This window comes from Sarcophilus harrisii, chromosome 3 (genome assembly GCF_902635505.1).
Source record: "Sarcophilus harrisii chromosome 3, mSarHar1.11, whole genome shotgun sequence".
Taxonomy (NCBI): Eukaryota; Metazoa; Chordata; class Mammalia; order Dasyuromorphia; family Dasyuridae; genus Sarcophilus; species Sarcophilus harrisii.
In genome coordinates, this window is record NC_045428.1 from 476,543,923 (window position 1) to 476,565,699 (window position 21,777).

A 21,777-nucleotide genomic window follows, 5' to 3' on the forward strand; every position below is an offset into this window, starting at 1 on the left:
TAATGTTCCACAACATGCACATACCACAATTTACCCAACCATTCTCCAATTGATGGGCATCCATTCATTTTCCAGTTTCTGGCCACTACAAACAGGGCTGCCACAACCATTTTGGCACATACAGGTCCCTTTCCCTTCTTTAGTATCTCCTTGGGGTATAAGCCCAGTAGTAGCACTGCTGGATCAAAGGGTATGTATAGTTTAATAACTTTTTGGTCATAACTCCAGATTGCTCTCCAGAATGGTTGGATTCGTTCACAACTCTACCAACAATGCATCCCCTCCAACATTCATCATTTTTTTTTTCCTGTCATCTTAGCCAATCTGACAGGTGTGTAGTGGTATCTCAGAGTTGTCTTAATTTGCATTTCTCTCGTCAATAATGATTTGGAACACTTTCATATGAGTGGTAATAGTTTCAATTTCATCATCTGAAAATTGTTCATATCCTTTGACCATTTATCAATTGGAGAATAGCTTGGTTTCTTATAAATTAGAGTCAATTCTCTATATATTTTGGAAATGAGGCCTTTATCAGAACCTTTAACTGTGAAAATGTTTTCCTAGTTTGTTGCTTCCCTTCTAGTCTTGTTTGCATTAGTTTTGTTTGTACAAAGGCTTTTTAATTTGATATAATCAAAATTTTCTATTTTGTGATCAATAATGATCTCTAGTTCATCTTTGGTCACAAATTCCTTCTCCTCCACAAGTCTGAGAGGTAAACTATCCTCTGTTCCTCTAATTTATTTATAATCTCATTCTTTATGTAAGGTAGATTGTAAAGGCAAGATTCACACCTTGATCCTCTCTTATTGCAAGACTGGTATTCTTTCCTTTACACCATTCTGCCTAGTTAAACCTGTGTGAATAAAGAAGTTCTCTAAAGAGAACTTAACTAGAAACCCCAAGCTAGTCTGTTTTATCTTATATATGATAAGTGATAATTAAGCAAATGAAATATTCAGAAATAAATTTGTAATCATGAATTTGTTGTCACAATTTGATAGCTGATTGAGTTTTAGCTTCCTATAATCCAAACTTCAACTAATTCTTAATTTTTCATTTCTCTGGTAAATTCCTTTAGTCTACATTGTGAACTAATTATATGTTTTTGTTTTTGTTTTTTTGGAAACCATTCATTTCTTCTGCTGGCCTACTTGCTGTTCCTAAGTTTTTGGACAGTAAAAAAACTGGGCATGATTCCAAGAGTTCTAGGAAGGTCTAGACCTTTTTGTTTCATACACTTTTGTTTGTCTTCAGTTAGTTATCTCTAATTCAAGAAGGTCCTTAATCAGGAACAGGACATTAATAATGAGTCACTTTAATAATGAGTCACTCACCATGCCCTGAGTAGAATTTTGTTTATTTTTATTTTTAATGTTGCAAAGAAAAGAGAGCTTCTGCCATAGCAACCAAGCAATCAATCTACCAACCAGGAGCAGCATATGTTCTCCCCAAACTAAATGATCCAAATTTGACTGTCATTGGTATATGTCATTCATAGTATACTAAATTGTGTCATCTGCCCTTAACCAGATTTCTGTAGCTTGTTTTACTTCTCATTAAAATAACTAAACTTTTCTGTGTAGAACTCTCCCCTCCTCCCCCAATCTGTTCTGCTTATTTAAAATTCCTTTTTTGCTGGTGTGATAGTCAAACATTATTCTGGAATAACTCAGAGAAGTGGAGAATAGAGTGATCTTTCTAAACTAGAACCTTTGTGCTAGATACACAAATGCAAGATTGGGGAAAACTACATAGATAGTTAAACTATCTAAACTATCTAAAATCTAAAATAGATCTTGCATCTTCCTAGACTACAGATTCAATGTATCAGCAGTGCCCTTTGTCAACCAAGAAAGCTAATTAGAGTTAAAGCTAAATTAAGAACAGGATTACGTCTAGGAAGGAGGAAGTGATAGTTTTGCTTTACAACACACTAGTCAGACTGCATCTAAAGAATTGTATTTCATTTGGGAACCATAACTTGGGAAGAACAGTTAAGTAAGCTGGGGAGCATCCTTGTTAATAGCATCTATGTCAAATGAAGATCAGTTAAAGGAATTAGGGATATTGAGCTTACAAAAGACAAAGATTCTTGGGAAACATAATATCTGTTTTTAAATCTAACAAGGACTGATCTTAGTCTAAAGCTCAGGTAGATGTAAGAGCTATAAGTGGAAGTTGTTGGAATAGGTGCAAAAGGCAAATTTAGTCCTTAATGTAAGGGAAAACCTTATAGTTGGAGTGATCAGAAGTAGAGTAGGCTTCCTCTAGAAGTAATGTTTCATCCTCACTGGAGGTCTTAAAGCAAAGACTGCATAATCACTTTATATATGTATGATAAAGGGAATATTTGCGGGTATGATTTGAACTAAATGGCCTCTGAAGTTCCAGCCCTGAAATTCTGTGATTCTGAATTGAGATTTAGAAGATGCTAATTTAGATAAATTATCTTTTTCTTTGGTTATGAAATGTATTTCTAAAATGTACATAAAGAGTTGCTTACTAGCCAATTTCAAGGTTCATCACAAGGGTCAGCAAAAAGCCAAATCCTAGCAGCCAGCTTTTTTTTTGTGCCCCTGGGACTAAGAATAGTTTTATATTTTCAAATTCAATAAAACAGTGAGTGAGGGTGTGAGCTTTAGTTGGACTAGCAGTAGATTATAGAATAACATCTTTAGGACTGGAAGAAAACTTAGAGGTTATATACTGCACTTGGGTTCAGGAAAATCAGAGATCAAATCCTGCCTCAGATACTTACTTACTGTGACCTTAGCAAATTATTTCGTCTCTATTGTCTTTCAGTAAAATTGGAATGATAATAGTAGCATCTACTTATAGGATTGTGAGAATCAAATGAGGTATTATATCTCAGATATCACTTTACAAACCTTAAAGAGCTGTGTAAACATTAGATATTGAGTACCACTGTCACCTTCATTTTACAGGTAAGGAAACAGGTTCAGAGGGATGAAGCAACCTCCTGAGGGACTAAGTGGCAGATTTGAGATTTGAACCTAGTCCTCTGTCTTTGAATCCAGTTTAGATTGAGATTCAGATGTTTCCATTAGAAAAAAAGAGTAGAGATTTCAAGATCAGTTCCAAACTCAACTTAGGATGGTGGGGGGGAAAGGAGGGGGAATGGTATAGGAAGAGAGACATAAAAGTGTAGGACACATGAGCTAGAGTCCTACTTGTAGGAAAACATAGTTTTCCATTTGCACTATTTAGGTTCGTTTGAACACAGTGGTGAGTCCCAGTTCAGTGATTTGGAATCTGGAGCCTGGGTAAAACACCACAGTTACAAATGGGCAAATCCATTTGACCTGATTTCCTTTGGCAGAATTTCTTAAGGATTAAAAAAAAAAAATCATCTAAATCATCAGAGTTCTCCAGGAAAGTGGAGTAGGTTTCCCACAAGACTGAGCGTCCATATCCCACCTTCTGAAGAAGGCCTTTCCAAACCTCTTCAGGAGTTGCTAAAGTCTAATCTAACTTATCTTTCACTTGCCCTGTATGTCTAATCTGTTCCTAGTTATTTACACATTGTCTCCCCACCTCCTTGAGAGAAAGAACCATTTTGTCTTAATTTGCATCGCTAGCACTTGGTACAATGCATGCATGGTACATAGTAAATGCTTAATAAATGTTTGTTGACCAGTTGTTCTCTTTCATGGGAGTCTTCTAGCAGAGGTTAGAAGACCCCTTGTCAGGTACAGTTGGAATCCCTTCAGCTTCTTGTTGGATTAGTTGGTTCCTGTGTCCTCTTGCAACCCTAAGTTCTCTGATTATAATTTTTTGTATCTGCCTTGCTGACCAGGTGTCAGTCTAATTTGGAGTAGTTCTTTACCCAAGGTACATTTAAGATGAGCCACCTGAAATCTTCCAGCACTAAATCAGCCCGGAGGTAATCCTGGGTTTATAAAGGTAATTGAACTCTCTTGAAGATCAAAGAGAAAGCTTTTGCTTATCAGCCTGGTGATTGATGTGTATGGTTCAAGGGGCAAGTCAGAAGAGGGCCAGAACTGGGCTGGCTGCAGGATGATAGATAGAATTTCTAGACCAGAGAACCTCTCAAAGACCATCTGCCCGTGTGAAAAGAGGCAGACTACTAGAATATAACAAGAACTTCTAGAAAAAAGGTGCCTAGGAATGACAATAGAGACATGGTGGTGGGTTTGGAGGAAGGGAGGGTATTGTTCCTTTACTGCTTTGAAGTATCACACTGAAAACTCAAACTCTATCTCTGATTTTAAGGATTTGGGAGATAAGAACAAAATGCCCTCATTCCATAGAGGAATTCCAGTTATATCCTCAGCATTGTTGTATGGCCCTTGTTTTGCTCCCTCCTGATCCCTAATTGCTGTTCATTTGAAGCTTTCTGTCATTATGTTGCTTCTCCACAAAGCAATTACTTGGTTTGTGATGCATTTTGTTTGTTTGTTTTAGTTTATGTCTACATCTTGAATATATTCTTTGATTCCTCCATCCAAAAATTTGGGTAGACACAAAATTTGACATGAGATCCAATATACTGCACCCTTTTTTCTGGGGCTTTTCTTTTCCACCAGTGTCTTAAGTAAGAAACTAGGTCCTACAGAACTTTCCAAAAAGAAGGACTTTATTCTTTTTTGACTATATTATACTGACTACTTGGAAAGCAGTATAGGGTATTTTCATTCAGGCTGTTGTTTGCCTTCCATTGACCATTGTAATTTTTCCATACAGACCAAATTCACTTCATTATAATAAGACTTAACTTGCTGTTTAGCCCTTTAAGTTTTTCAAAGTATGTGTGTATATGTGTGTGTGTGTGTGTGTGTGTGTGTAAAATTTCATTTGATTCTCAAAGCAGTCCTGTGAGGTAGGTACTATAAACACTCTACCCAAATTATATTATACCCAATATTACCCCATTTTATACATGTGAAAACTGACATCACAAAAGTTACACTAGTTCACTCTTTTGTAATTGTTAGAGATAAGCTTTTACTCTCTCCTGACTTTCGATGCAGCGTTCGTTCCATGATACTATGTTAAATTGCTCATATTTAGAAAGTATAGAAAATTTAGGTGATTTGGCTATGTTTCATGTGTAACAGTATTTTTCCCCCTCACAAAACACTGCAGTATATGAATTATTATTCACTTTTTATAGAGAGAAAACTGGGGCTCAGAAAGGTTTCGTGATTTGCTCAGAGTAATAGCCATTGAGTGCCAGAACTGGGATATAAATCTAGGTCTTTTGACTCCAAATCTTCAGGCCTTCCCACTATGTTATGACTGGGATAGTGGGATAACACTTTCTACATGTATCTTCTGCGGGAAAGGGAGAGAGTGAGTAAACTTCAGTACATTTAAGGTTCATATCCTTAGTTCCCTTAATCTTAGGAGCCTCCCTATTTGTATAGGATGCTTGAGTGGTAGCAATATTTAAGTTATTCACTAAAGGAAGAGAAAATTGTGTGGCTCTCATTTTTGTTCATTCTGATAAACCTAATTTATCATCAGCATCATTTTAGATTATAACAATAAAGATGTATTTCAGTATATCAAAAGGGATTTTGAAATTAGAAAAGTTGTTAAATATAATAAAGGATAAAAAAGCACATTACAAAATATGGTTTTTAAAACAAAATTAATCATTAGGAAAGGCATAAATTCTTATTTTGTTTGCTTGATGTAATGGATGAGTAGTAGGGTCATCACGACTTTTCTCTCAGCATACATAGACTCAACTTAGTTTCATGAATTGTTTTATATGTGAAGTTTTTTTTTTTAATAGAACAATTTTTCAGCTGCAGCAAATAAAGAGCCAACAATGAATTCCTTCTATATTGCAGGGCCCCTTCCTGATGGATGGGAACAAGCCATGACCCAGGATGGAGAAATTTACTACATAAACCATAAGAACAAGACCACCTCTTGGCTAGACCCAAGGCTTGACCCTCGTTTTGGTAAAGGTTCATCTCAGACAAATGTTTTAGAATATTTCTTGTTACTCTTTCTCTGTGTGCATGTGTTTAAATGTAAATGACATTAAAAATTAATAGCATTAGAAAAATCTGCAGAACCCACCCTACTTTTTTAAGTACTATTTTTTTCCCACATTTTTGTCGTTTTAAATTTTGGAATCTTGGAGTTCCAGGTTAGTTATTTAACCAAACCTTTTAGTTGGCCAGGCATCCTGGGTTAACCGACCCAAGTCACTGCTCATCACAAATCTTTGTGAGACACAATGACCTTACTTAAAGGTCTTTTCAAATTATAATAATAATAATCCTGCTGTCGAGCAGCATTTGAAACCTGCGTACCAGCTCATAATTTCAGCTCTCTTCTGTGATGTAATCAGCATATTCTTATGCCTCATTTCTACTGACATGGCTTCCAACTCATGTCAGCTCAACCCTGTGCTTTAAATGAAATATCAGCCATCATCTTGGAAGTGGGTTAATGAGTATAATGTGACTTCACAAACAATCTTTCATCTCTCCCTCTTTTCTTTCCCTCTCTCCCTTTCTCTTTTCTCCTCTTCCCCTTTCCCTCCTCTTTCTCCCCATTCCTCCGCACCCTGTCTTTTTCCCTCCCTTCCTCCCTCCTCCTCCTCCCTTGGTTCTTCCCCAACCACAACAAAATAAATTAATTTTCTTAATTACCACATCCTCTTCCTACCTCAAATCAACTTTCCATCCCCCAAGTGTGTATGTTTTGATAATGGTGTACGAGTTTGTTCTTAGTTTATTATTCTGATAATTCACTGTTTTCAGTCTCTTTAGTTGGATTTCTGAGGTATTTTTCCAGAGCTATGGAAAAATGAATATAAAAAGGAGCAGATCATTGTGGTTTTGAAGCTTTAGTCTTGGACTCAGTGCAGCTAAATGAAAACAGTGTGCAGATCACTGAGTAGGTCAGGCTAAGGGGATAAAAAATCTTTGAAGCTTTACAGGGGTTGACCTAACAACAACTGGCAGGGCCCTTATGAGAAAGAGGCATTAACTCTGTGAATGCCATCTAAATACAGCCCTGGAAAAACTTAGGTCTGCTTAGTTAAAATAACTAGGCTATCCAAAGCATTACTAATCTCATGTGACTGTGTGGGTACCTTTTACCAAAAGGGGAAGGAGAGCGATTATCCTTAAGTGAAACAGAGAGGAGGCTCAATTGACTGACCAGTCTGGTAGACAGGTTGAACCCACTATTCAAGTCACGGCAAAGGTGGAGCACACTCCAAGGCCATCAGCTTTGACAGATATATAGTTTAGCTTAAATACTAGTCTTTTGAGCTGCAGACCTGTTTGTATATTGTAGAGGTAATGCAGTAAGTACTTTCTAACTTTGATTTCTGTTTATTATATGAATAAGGCCTTGTGGTTGAAACAGGAAACCAAGAAACTATGAGAGGTAATAAATGTAGTGACTAGAGAGAGATATCAGCCCTGTTTCTCTAAATCATCCTAGGGAAAAAAAAAATAGACTCAGCTTTTCCATGTCTTAAAACAACAACAAAACCAGTCATGTTACATTTTTTCAATTTAAGCATTTGTGAAGTAGAGTGAGAATAAAATCTTAGCTAAGCAGCAAAGGTCATGAATTAGAACAAAACAATTCATTTTTGAGCAATGATTTCAACTACGGGAGTGGGATGAAATAGCTTGCTGTGATTATTGTAAAGTTCCATTAACAATTAACATGGCCTTTCCTTCTAAAAAATAAATGATCTCTCTGCCTCTCTTGTCCTTTATCACATAAGTTCCTCATCCCCAGTCAACAAAAACCGAACCTCACAACTAGAAATGTCCTGAGATTCAGCTTCACGAAGTTCTCAACTGTCTTCAGTTTCCCTTTTTGGGCCCACTGTGTATGGGATACACATCCCAGACAGGCTTGACAACATGCCAAGGCTTTTTATTTTGTGGCCCGACTTTTAATCTGTTCCAGACCTTTTCAGTCAGAGAGCTCAAGTGTAACTGGAGGGGGTGGGGAGGGAGGGGTAAAATAGAAAAAAAAAGCCTGTGGGTTTCTCTGATCTAGAGTGACGGCAAATAGAGACAAGCTGCTAGCTGCTGTTGAATTTGAAGGAGTTTTCCTTGAAATCTGGAATTGTACATATTGTATCGTGGGTTACATTTTATTATTTCTGCCAAGGAAATATAAAGAGTTCCTTTCCCTTCCTTCTGGCCCACTCTTTTTTTGACCTTTTGAGTCACTCCAACGTGATAAGTGGTACATTTGTGCTTACAGTGTTAGTGAGATAACTATACCTATTTTTCCAAAACATCTATGTTAAAATAGTTATTGTTTATTGTCTGTGATTTGAATAAAGTAGACCTGTAACTTTGGAGTTTGAAACAGAGCATATGTATAGATGTTGCTCTGTTTTGCTGTATGTGGACTTCTCATTTGTTGCCCATCTCCTTTTTCTATTTCTATTATTTGTAATTCTCTGTTGTAGAGCATTCAAAGAGTCATTTACTGTGATTTCAAAGTTTTAATGAAACATGTAAGTTGTCCCTATAAGTTTCATTTTAAAGAAATTATTAATTCTCATTTTTTAAACATCTTCATAATCTCCCCTCACCAACCAACCCAGACAGCCATCCTTTGCAACAATGAATTTTTAAAAAATTAGTTTCAGTAAAACACATTAACCAATCAAGTCTTGACCAGGAAGAGGAGAAAGGAATAAGCATTTATGTAGTATTTACTATCTATCAAGCACTTTGCTAAACATCTTTTATATATAATTTCACAACAACCCTACTAGTAAGGTGCTATTAACATCCCCCATTTTACAGTTGAGATAACAGAAGCAAACAACACTTAAGTGACTTGCCTAGAATCACATAGCTACTAAGTGAGGGTAGATTTGAATTCAGGATTTTGTGATTCCAGACCCAAATCTCTATCCACTGATAGATGCTGTGTTTCATATCTATTAGTCTTCTACCTCTTCAGAGTTTTTCTCTTTAAGGATAAGATTGTTTCAACATGTTTATATTAAGATTCTTTTTTTGGGGGGGGGGTTAATATTGTAGTTTTAGTGTATATTGTTTCCTGATTCTTCTGTTTATTATATTCCATATCAGTTCATATATCTTTTTTATGCTTTTCTGATTTTTCATACCATATGATTTCTATTGCATTCATATAAAACATTTTTTAAAGCTATTCTCCAACCAATAAGCAATTCTTTTTTTTCAGATTTATTTTATTTTATTTTTTGCTACTATAAAAAGTACTTACTGTGAATATTTTAGTGTACAGGGGACCTTCTGATGGTATCTGAAGTAAGATTCCTGTGTCTCAAAAGATAATGGACATTTTAGACACTTTCTTAGCATAAATTGTTAAGTATACCTATCAGCAGATTTCGGCAAAGGTTGAGCCAAAAGCTCACCTTTCTCTTCATTGATGGATCACTTTTTTAAAAATTCCTATTTTAAAAAAAAAAATCCAAATAAGTGTATATTATATCAATATAGTTGTAGTACCTATTATTTGTTTTATTTCTATATGAGACATGCTTTGCCTAAAAGTGCTAATCATCCCATGGTTCTCTTGAAAGAATTTATTGGGAATTTTGCAACACTCTAAACACTGTTGTGAATCCAGGGTGTTGCTAGTGCAACTTTTTTTTTTTTTTAGGAGATAAAACTATGTGATGAACTGTGAGAATAGTGCAAAATATCAAAACTATGTTATCAATTCCAAGATGATTCTTTTCTGTAATGACTTTTGCATTATCAAGATAACCCCAAATCTAGATAGACATTTTCTTATGCAATTTGAAGATTTTGGTTTATTATTTTTTTAAACTCTTACCATGTGTTTGAGCAATTCTCCAGTAAAAGAAAATGGTTTTTTTCTGAATGGTCTAAAGACCTGTGCCAAAATACTGATAATTAATGAATGGTTCATATATGAAAAGTTATTGTTCCAGTTTCTTAATGTAAAGGGATGAATTAATATTGTTAGTGTTAATGTTAGTGATGTCTGCTTCTGAAAGTGATGTGTACATCAAGAAGGTAAAAATAAGTACATTTGTGTTAAACAAAATAATACACAGGAGCCACAGCTTCAAGGGAGGAAAGAACCTCATGCCTGTTAAAGTTGTTTTGAACTGTTATTTTCAAGAGACTTGGGCTAGGATCTAATTCCTAAGGAGTTAATGAACATTACCATCTGGGTTTGGGGGAAGAGTGTGCTCTGTAAATGTAGGAACTGGTTCTTTAACCACAGAAAAGGAAAGTTTAAATTATTCATTAATAAAAATTAATATCAATGTCCCCTCAAGTCCTCCAAATATTTCTTTAAAAAGAAATGGTTCAGTGTTAATACTAAAGACTATAGCTTTTTTTTTTTCAACTTTTCCTTTATCAAAAGTCTTTTCTATGAGTAATAAAATAGTTATGTTGCTTCTCAAATAAATATCATTTGACATGATACCAAATAGAAGCAATATTTTTTATTTTAATAAAAGTGCTCCAAATAACCGATTGGTACCTGAAATTTTGCTTAATTTACCATATTGTTAAAACACCAAGAGACTCAAGACTAGAAAATGTAAATTCTTTAATGGAATTTATGGGAGTAGGAAACAAACCAGAACCTGAAAATACTTAAGTAAATTGCCAGAAATTTTTACATAAAAAGCAATATGTAGCTTTAAAAAAGAAACCCAACACTTTAAAAACCTTTAATAATGAAAACTCAACTGTCTTGTAATGACTAGAGAGATGATTAGTTCCACCACTTAGCAATTACATATTTTAATTCCTGGTTTGACGAATCACATCTTGGTAATAACTAAGATTCCCTCCAAAAAAAAGGAAAAGAATTTGTGATATGTGATGTACTTTATGGGTGGCAGCGCGACATAATGAAAATAGGATTGGATTTAAGATTCAGAAGACCTGGATTGGAATCTGTTTTATCTATCTGATAATACAATATAATACAAACCCCTAATATGTGCCAGACTGAGGGAGGCAGGAATGTGTTGAGTGTCCAAGGCTGAGTTAGCAGCATGGTAATAAGATTTCAGATGATCATCTGGAGTTGTTTTGAGCGTCCATTGAGTTAATGTCTATGAAACTATTAACTATGAGTTTGGGACAAAGAAGAATGAAGGGAAGAAAACTACTGAATGATGTGTGATATGAAATTTTTGATGGGATTGGAGTAGAAAAATCTGTTGACCTTGGGATAATTCACTTCCCCTTGCTCAGAAGAGAGAGTTGAACACAGTCCCTTTCTGCTTTAAAATTCTGTGAACTTTCCCTGCGTAGAGATTATTTGCAAAGATTATCAGACAAAAGTTGGTTTTTTTTCTGCCTGTTTCTCTTAGTGACTTAAAACCACCCACATTTTCATTAGTAACCTTCTATCATAGAAATCTTTATCCTGTTTCTAAGAAGAGGACCAGAAGTTTGGCAAGATTTAATTGCTACATTTAATTTGTTGCTTGTGCCTTCAGGCCATAATCATTTTGTGCATCATTGCTTCCTTTGGTCATGGCTGTAAAGCTAGGCAAGACATTCATACAAAGCCTGGCAGGCAGTGCTGTCATGGCACTACCAGGTAGATTGCTATAAATTCTACCCTTTGGAACCCTGCTCAGAAAATCACAAAGCCCTCTCCTTCTTTCATCATATCCTCCTCACCCCCTTGCCTTGAGATAACAGGATAGAATGTGATATAAGGATTAGCTTCCCAAGGCATCTGATGTTTGTTTATATATCAGTAATTACTTTAAGTGAAGGAAGAAAGAAAAAGGTAGCAGTTGTCTGAAAATTAGGTGGCTCTAGAAATTTAAGAAGCAATAAGCATTGTAGTAGCCATAACTAATTAAAGAAAATGAATAAAGACTTAAGCATCAAAACATGGTCTCACACAGATTTATTTTATCATATAAGGGAAAAACAACCTTGATTTATTTACTCAGATTGCAAATTGCCATGTCTCAGAGCTGAACTTCAGAGACTGTTTAGTCCAAACTGTATCTGAACAAAAGCACATCCTTTTTTTAAAAGATGTATATTTATTTGAAGGGTGATTCTCTCCCTTCTAAATCTCCATAGTTTTCTTTTAGATACTTGTCAGTTACAATGGGGAAAGGGGCTCAGTGGATAATCTGTATTTTCTTCCATGACCAACCTTGAGGAAGTCACTCAAAGAAACAAGAGTCAGTCTTATGATGCACTTTCCAAGTTCAATTTTTTTTTTAATGTTTTCATTTTCAAAGATAAATGTGAATACATTTTCTTTCCATGTAATAGCAATTTCCCAAAAAAAATCCAAGAAAACCACATACAGAATATATTCTATGAAAAAAGCTAACTATTATTGAATGAAGGGATATATCCTTTAACTTTAACACTATAATATTGACTCTGACCTGTTGTGATTGATGAGAGTTTGGTGGTGTGTGTGTGTGTGTGTGTGTGTGTGTGTGTGTGTGTGTGTGTGTGTGTAAAAACTCCTGTTCTCATTTTCTGTCATTTAAGCAATAGAAATAATTCATTCATCATTCCTTATGTCATACTGATACTGCATTATTCCCCAGTCATCAGACAATTGTGTTTCCAGTAGCTAATCTATCTTCTACTTCCTGCAGAATTGTCTAATAAGTATTCAGTTATCAGGTTTAAATGCTTTCACTAAAAGAAGCTTGTTAACATCACAAAACAATTTAGTCAATTTTGAAAGAACTCTGATCATTACAATTTTTTTATTTATGTTGAGCTGAAAATTGCATTCCAGTAATTTCCATTTATTAATCCAAATTTTGACTTCTGATACTTTACAATCTTTGAGTTTGATATGTTTCCAAATTATTACTTAAAGACAACTATCATCCCTTCCCCTCCCCCCCAAAAAAAGCCACAACTATTTGCCCCTCAAAAAGTAGGTTTTTAAGTGTTGAATTTAATTCTGTGATCATCCACTGCAATTTTATTTATTCTTCTTAAGGCACAGTTTCTAGACTTTTCACCCCATTGGTACATATTGTATGTGTGTATGTATTGTATTGTCTGTATGCTAGTCTGTAGATCATGGAGTACTCAGTAATGAATATCATGGTCAAGATAGAGTTTTACTATTTTGGAATACAGTGGGATCTGTTATCTTTCCTTTTCTTAATAGTCTTATCTTTATTAATATATTTAAACTTAATAAAAGTCTAGTATCTAACACAGTACTCTGCACATAATAGGTGTTTAAAACATTTTTTTAAATTGTATTGAATTGTTTGAATTTAAGGGATTTGCCCGAAGTCAGGCAAATGGAAGAAAATGAAGTGGAATTTGATTTGGGTAGGTAGCCTTGTGAATACAGTACTGGACCTGGAGCCTAGAAGAGCCTTCTTTGTGAGTTCAATTCTGACCTCAGATACTTGCTTGTTGTGTGACCCTGCATGTTATTTAACACTATTTGCCTCAGTTTTCTCCTCTGCAAAATGAGCTAGAGAAGGGAATGACAATTCTCTCCAGCATCTTTCACAAGAAAAGCCTTGACTGAACAACAAATGAACTTCTGAATCTAGAGCAGTACCACCTGCTTCCTTTAGCAGCTAACCTCTTGGATGACAAAATCAGGATTTAAAAATATCTTTAAAAGTTAGAATATGAGATCAACTGAAAATTCTGTACTTGGAAGCAAGAAAATCTTCTGCTGACACTTGACTATCTTACTGACCCAGACAAGTCATTTAACTCCTTAAACTTCAGTTTCCTTGTCTGGAGGGTAATAATAGTACCCATTTCACAGGATTCAAATGAGACGTAGCTGATAAGATGGAAAAATCAATGACACTAGAGGCAGAGGATATGGTTTGGAGTTCTTCCTCCAACTCTGGCCTCTTGTTTCCCTATCTGTAACATGAAGCGATTCTGTTAGATCTCTGAGCCACTACTTGCTCTAATAATTATTTCATTCCATGGTAGTAATGTATGTCGGGGGCAATCCAAGTTTTAAAGTATTATGTAAACATGGGTTAATAACATTAAGGTGAAATCTGTTAGGGATAAATGTATATAGTCTTACATTCAAGTTTTTAAAATGTATGTATGTACATATGTATGATAAAAGAGGTATGCATTTGTTTGGAGAAGATCTTAAGGGGGTCCAGATTCTCAAGATGAGCCAGTAGTGAAAAGCTAGAGCCATCTTAGGCTGCCTTAAGAGAAGCATGGTTCCCAGATTAGAGAGATCTCAGCCCCCCATATTCCGCCCCAATTATGGCCCATCTGGAATTTTGTGGTCAGATCTGGGTGCTGCATTTTAGGAAGAACACTGGTAAGCTAGAGTTCCAGGGGGACAACCAGTGTCATGAAGGTCCTCAGTTCATGCATGTAATAGGAGAAATAGGTATGATTAATCTGGAAAATGAAAGGCAGATGGGTCACAATAACTTTCTTCAAGTATGTAAAGGGTTGTCACATGGAAGATGCATGTTTTGCTTAACTGATAAAGGCAGAAGACCTATCTAGAAATTACAAGGGCTGATGTTAAGTATTAGGCTTTGCTTTTATATTTTTATATATATATATATATATATATTATAATTTATAAATTTTATAAATATATATAAAATTAAGTATTCAGCATTAAACCTCACTGGAGGTGTATATTAAGCTCAAGTATGTGAAAAAATGCCAAAAGAAGTCAGTTTACACTGAAAATTAAATGGGCCTTTTATTTTGAATGAATGCAGGTTTCCCAGTCATTTTTTTTTTGGTCACTCTTTTAGTTTAGCTTTTCTTCCTACCACTGGGAATTGCTATTGAAAAGGCAATGAGGAAATCATTGGGCTAATAATCTAAAGATAATTTATCATATGATAAGCATAGACAGATAAATTAATTATCAAAAGAAACATTTGGCTTTAGAATCCCAGGAATTTATGTCATCATAATAAGTTTTAAAATATGTTAAATTTTAGTAGAGTTGAAGTGTCCCTACTCTTTCTCTTCATAGGGGTTTTGAGTTGTATGTGTTGCTTCTTTAAGAACAAAAACGAATGAAAAACTGAAATGTGCCTTATAAATTTACCAGACAGAAAGTTTTAATTCATAACCATTTATGGCATAATGGTCATATAATTTTAAAGTTGAGGGCACTGTTAAAGATTAATCTTAGTGAGGATTTATGCATTATAGATTAAATTGTTGTTACTGACTATGCCAATGTCACACTTTAAGGGAGTTGGGGGAGTGATCATTCAATTTATGGAATAGAATAGCATTATTTGGGAATAAATTAATTATTCAAAATCATATTACTTCCTGTCAGAACAAAAGAATAGACTTTAGTTAAATCAAGAGGGATTTCAATTCAGGAGTTTATTTCCAAAACTCCATTTGCTAGAATAGAATTGACAAATAGTTTACAACTTGGAAATAGCTGCTCTCCTATTCATCCAAGGTGAATAAAAGCGTGCTAGGTAATCATAAAATCACTTTTAAGAGTATATCTCCAAATAGAATAAATTGTGAGGAATAGAATCTTAATATCATTTACAGCCGAGTTATTTTTAAATACTCATATAACTTTTGAAAGAAAAAATGCTTTAAAAAAATTACCCAGGCAAGACTTTTAATTAATTACTAACTTGTTTAACCTATTAACTATGGGGTCATAAGAGAAGAATTAGGTAGTACAATGGATAGAGTTGCCAGGCCTGAAATCAAGAATCTTTATGAGTTCAAAACTAGGCTCAAGACACTTAACTGTGTGACCCTGGGTAAAAGTCGTTTAGCCCTATTTGCCTCGGTTTCTTTAACTCTGAAATGAGCTAGAAAAAGAAAGGACAAATCACTTGGGTATCTTTGCCAATAAAATCCCAAATGTGACTGAAAGAACTGAATAAATGGTGGTGGATGGGGTGGGAGGGCTGGAGGATAGCAAGCACAGACTACCTTTGATTTATTTGGAAAATGTCATTCATTTTCTTTGGGCACACTTTTAAATTGTTGCCCACTTGACATAAGTATATTAAAATTTTCCATTGAGATTCTATTCTATTGCCTCAAGGTGACTTGGACCTGATACTGGATTCTCCAAAGCTCTCTGTAAGATGTGGCGTACCCAATCAAACCGGAAAACCTGAATGTGGTTATGATGACTACTGTATTCCTTGTCACCTGAGGAGCCAGCTTACCTAACTATTATGTTGGCCAGCACGTCATATATTTATTCAACCATAGACTCTCCCAAAGATTACCTATTTAGGCACAGATTGGGTGTACTCCGTGCCAGTAGGGAAAGTGCCAACACCACTGAAATCATACTATCTTTTGGTATTCATACAAATATATCTTTGAAAAATTGCTGGAAAAAATACACAAAATATTTCCCTTTTGTGGTGTCTTTTTACTGCTTCAGTACTCCTTATATAATGGAAAAGCAATAACTATAGGGCTTTCCTAAATAGGCAAAATAAATCCTTCATGCCCTCTTTAAAGATTTAACTTTAAATTCTATGAATGGATTTTTTTATTTACTTTTGTTCTTTTTCCTGGCCATCTGACACGGTAATTTGAAGATTTATTTAGCATATGTTTTTGTAAACAAAAATGCTGATTAAAAGCATTTTTCTAGGTTTCAAATGGGAACTCACTTTATATTTGCTATTATAAATGACTATATAGAAGAGTTTTTATCACAAGATAAAAGGAAGTTTTATAGCAAATTCTTTGAAAAAATAAATAAAGGCTTAGTGAATATCGTAAAGTCTCCCAAGGCAAACCTTATTTCAGTAATAATATTAATCAAATATTCTTTAACCACCAGTGCTTGCTAACTCTTAAAGAGGGGCTGTTCAGTAAATGTTTATTTTTTTATGAAGACAGCATAGTGTGTAGTGGTTAGAGTACTGAACTGGATCAAGAAGATTTAGATTCTAACTCTTTAGATTTCCTTAGGCAAGTTAATTTAATTTTCCTACCCTGTTTTTTACTCTTCAAAATGATAGGATTGGACTCAATTGCTTCTAAGATCTCTTTAGCTCTAATCAGATGCAATCAGAAATATACTTACTTTCTGTCATCCCACCCTAGGAGGAGAATGAGAACTCTCAGCAAGTTGTAGGTGATACAGATATTCAGGAATTTTGCAAGAAGTAATAATCACAAAAGACTGTTTTCCAGAGTTACTATTTAATCCGCTTAATTTATTGTAGATTCACTATAATCAATATCTTTTTAAAATTAATCTTGCCTTGAAGGAACAATTAGCTCCTTTACCTGAACTTCCTAAAGTGTATTTTAATAGCTGTTTTTTTCAGGAGGAACAATCATTCCCTCTTTGGGGAAAAGGAACTGATAATTGGCTAAAACATGTTCTCCTCCTCACCTCATTTAGCAACCCCTGTGTTCTGACCCAAAGTGCTTAATGAGGTGATAAGAAGAAAATGTTCTGTTTATCCACTTTATATTATTTGAAATTATTTCAGCAACAATTAGGCTTCACCAGGGTTTCATTGGTTTAGTTGATAATAGAGGAAGTAGGATTCTGGATGGCTGTAAATAGTTGGTATTTATCATTAATATCTTTATAAACTGTCATTCAGTAATTTGGATAGGAAAAAGCAGAAGACACTTTATCCATCTGATGCTTAATCTAAAACTGAAACCAAATCTGGGCATTCAAGTAGTCATTATTGTTTTGTTGTGTTTTCTCTTGACTGACTTACCTTAGATCCTAGGTTCTTCCAGAAATGGGCTAGAATAGTCATCCTTCCAATTTTGGGTATTGAGGGTTTTTTTAATGCTTATTTTGTAGATTGAGCAAGTAAGCATGATGGTTACAATGCCAGTGGATTTTTTATTTATGGTTTTGTACTAGCTTATAATGTGTGAGAAAGAACAAGAGAAGTTTCAGCACCCTCTCGAGTTCTGTTCTCAACTGTTAAAGGAAATGTAAACAAACGATTCATACAGATATTATTTAAAACCATGCTTCAAGATGGCACCCATTAGCACCCAAACTTTCTTTCTTACATAATAAAACGGAATTTTTGATTGTTGTCAGGATGTACTATTTACAAGTTATTCAAAAGTTCAATAAAAATATTGTGAGTTGTACAAGCAGATCTGGGACTTTTGGATATAAAATACAGTTGACATTGGTGGAGGGCCAATATATTAGGGACACTTTAAATACGTTTTATTCATGTTCATCTTTCTCATGCTAGAAAATTCTATTTCCCATGACATATAGTAAAAATTCAAGCCATAATAACAAAGTGAGGGTATAATTTTGAAGTGTTGAGGTTAAGAAATAAAAAGCTTGCACACTATTCAAATATTGCCGACTTGATGGATGTTTTTAACATAAAAGATTTGGGAATTCTAATTTGATGGAAAAGAAATGTCACTGATTAGAAGGTAATCTGGTTATCATTTTATGATTAAAATTTTAAGATTCATTGTTATTCTTCTTCTAATGTATTTTCTTTGTCATGTTCACCTGGTGAGCAATAATTCCTATCTTTTGAGAAAGATATTCTGTTTTAAATGTCAAAAAGTTTTCAGATATGCATGTTATTGTAATTGGCCTATATTACAAGATATAGAATTGTTGATTGGTAGATTGTACTATGAGAGAAAGGTAGGTGAAGTTAAAAGAAAACTGAATTTGAAATTTTTAAGACTTGATTTCAAATATTAACTTTGTACAGACTCTCTGTAGTAAGCCCATACCATTCCACCCCCCCAAAGTTCTTTAGCTACTCAATGGGCATTAGAGCATGATCTAGAGGATGAGTGGGATAATGGATTAAAAGTATTGGACCTGATGTCAGGAAGATTCAGTTCATATCCTGCCTCACTTACTAGCTGTGTGTTCCTGACAAATCATTCAATCTCTTGTTCTCAGTTTTCTCATCTGAAAAATAGAGAGGGATGATGGTAGTAGCTATCTCTTCGTGTTATTGTGAAGATTAAATCAAATAATAATATAAAGCACTTTGTAAATTTTAAAATACCACATATGCTAGTGATCTTCCTCCTCATCTGTCATCAGGGAGGCAGGTGGGCAGTGTAATGGGTAGAACACTGGGCCTGGACTCAGGAAAAATCCAAGTTCAAATCCAGACTCAGATACTTATTAGCTGTTTGATACTGGACAAGTCATATAAACTTCCTTCCTTCCTTCCTTCCTTCCTTCCTTTCAACTGCAAAATGGGGATAACAATACTGGCCTCAGGATTGTTGCAAAGATCAAATTAGATGATTTTATAAATTATAAGTATTGTAAGGATAATTATAAAATCCTTAGCACAATGCCTGGCACATAATAGTACTTTATAAATCTTAGTTATTGTTATTATTACCATCATTATCATTTCAGTTATTAATATACCAGATTACTCTATAGATGATTCAGTAGCTCTGATTTTTTTTTAAAGCCATCTATTTTTATTTAATATGTTTACTACTTTATCTGTAAGTAAAAGGAGTGAAATGAAATTTCACTCAATTATAACAATTATAAACAAATTAAAAGCATAGTTAAATATCTCAGTGACTGAAGTTTAAGCAAATTTGAGACCAAAAAAAGTAATAATTTTCGTTTTAGCTTTGTATCCTGTGAGACCTGGTAGAAACAGTGTTATGTATTTTAAGCAGTTTTGTTGTCTCCTTGCTGATCTTGGTGTTACAATAATAATATTAAAACTGTATCAAAACAGGATGGAAGTTCTTTTAAAAGCTTAATAGGTGTAGAAGACCAGATTTCAAAAACTTAAGTTTTCAAAAAGTTACTTAAAATCTGTAGAAATATACTAAAATCTTCTTAGTGTTAAACATTCAAATGCTTAAAGTGAGCAGTCATACTTCGGGAGAGAGAGTGTTGACCCATTTTCCCATTTGAGAGTCCTCATTTATTTTACATAACTGCCTAGTAGCTCATTTGCTAAGCCAAAACTGCCAAAATAGGCGGGGCTGCGTCTTTAAGTAAAACTAAAGCAGTTTCATAGCTCAAATATCATTTGGAGCAGTTGAAAAACACAGATTTTAAACAGCTTTGGCTCATAGCCTACCATGATGCTTCTGAGGCTTTTTGTATTTAAAAGTATTTATTATAACTGTAAGTATTTGGTGGTTGAATATAAAAGGAAGAAAGGATAATGCTATTATCTTTTCTTTCCTAGCTGCCCTTCCCTTCCTACCCTGCCCCAAACAAAGCCTGTTTTGTTTCTTGGCCGCCTGTGAGGTCTTTCCTATGTACCCCATGTGAGTGCATAATCCTGTGTGCTGTTCAATGCTCAATACAGGCAAAAAGTAAAAAAAGGATGCTTCAAGAAATTGGTAAATCCTGTATCCATTAGACAAATAAGGTTTATTTGCCTTTAAACCAGTCACCTAAAATGAGCTATGATCATGGACAGCTTATAGAATTATTTGTGTCCTATAGATAGAAGTATTAGAAGCATTTACAGTAAACATAATTAAATGTGTACATCAACTATAATAGACTGCTTTTCTTATTTGGGAAAATTCAGTTAATTTTTTATGTTAGAAGATTTTTGATGTACTTATGCAAAATCACAAATAATCTAATTCAGTTTTCTACTCAAAGGTGTAGTAATCATCCTTTCAAAATGGCCAGCCACTGTTTGAAAACTTCTATTGATGGGAAAGCCATTACTTTTTGAGGCAATGTTGGACATTCAACAATGTTGGATAGCTCTAAGTGATAGAAATTCCTTCTCAATTAATTTTGAATTTTACTTTGCTAGGATTTCTACCCATTGTTTGTCATCTTAGAATGTGGAGGCAACGCCATAACTACCCTTCCATAGATGATACCCTTTAGTTTCTCTTTATCCAGGATAAGCATGCTCAGTTCTCTCCATCTTTCTTGATATAAAACAGGCTTTGTTTGGGGCAGGGTATGATTAGACATCTTGAAATGTTAGGGTCTATAAACAGATATAATAACTGCAAATGTAATTTTACAGTTCAGTGGGTTATATCTCACAGTTGGAAACTTGATTATTAATATAATTCAAGCTTAAACTACCTTTTTTTTAGAAATAATATAATTCATTTAAGTCCCTATTGGATGAAATTTATAAGCAGGTATATTTCAGTCCAATTTAAGGAATAATTCCATTACGGATTTAAACACCAAATGGAAGTGATACAGTTGAGTGTTTTGGAACTGGAAGTATTCAAGGAGAGTTAACCTATTAGGGATATTTATAGATGGAGTTATTCCACTAGATTGTTTCTGAAGACTCTTTTTCTTCTGAATTCTTATAGTGAAATCATTCTTTTTTAAATATTTATTTTCAAAATACATACAAAAATAGTTTTCAACATTCACCCTGGCAAAACCTTGTGTTCCAAATTTTTGTCCCTCCCACCCCCTCTTCTACATAGCAAATAATCTAATATAGGTTAAACATGTGAAATTCTTCTAGACATATTTCCACGTTTATTGTGCTACACAAGAAAAAATCAAATCAAAAAGGGAAAAATGAGAATGAAAAAAAGCATGCAAACAACACCCAAAAAAGGTGAAAATACTATGTTGTCGTCCACATTCAATCCAACAGTCCTCTTTCTGGATTCAGATGGCTCTTTCCATCACAAGTTACTGGAATTGACCTGAGTCATCTCATTGTTCAAAAGAGCCAAGTTCATCACAGTTGATTGTCACATAATCTTGTTTGCCATGTTTAATGTTTTCTTGGTTCTACTCATTTTACTCAGCATCAGTTCATGAAAGTCTCTCCAGGCCTTTCTGAAATCCTCCTGCTGGTCA

General features: G+C 34.4%; 1 protein-coding gene across 12 annotated transcripts in view; it reads left to right on the forward strand.

The window, feature by feature from the left end:
* The window catches only part of YAP1 (Yes1 associated transcriptional regulator), a 143,406-nt gene that overhangs the window by 91,612 nt on the left and 30,017 nt on the right, over positions 1-21,777 (forward strand). For 4 of the 12 annotated variants that reach the window (XM_031961059.1, XM_031961063.1, XM_031961065.1 and 1 more), the window contains exon 4: positions 5,847-5,966. The exons of 4 other annotated variants lie outside the window; for them this stretch is intronic. In XM_031961059.1, coding sequence (XP_031816919.1) covers positions 5,847-5,966 — 120 coding nt within the window. The remainder of the gene's footprint in view (positions 1-5,846; positions 5,967-21,777) is intronic. 4 more of the 12 variants (XM_031961060.1, XM_031961064.1, XM_003764276.4 and 1 more) reach the window with 1 other exon arrangement.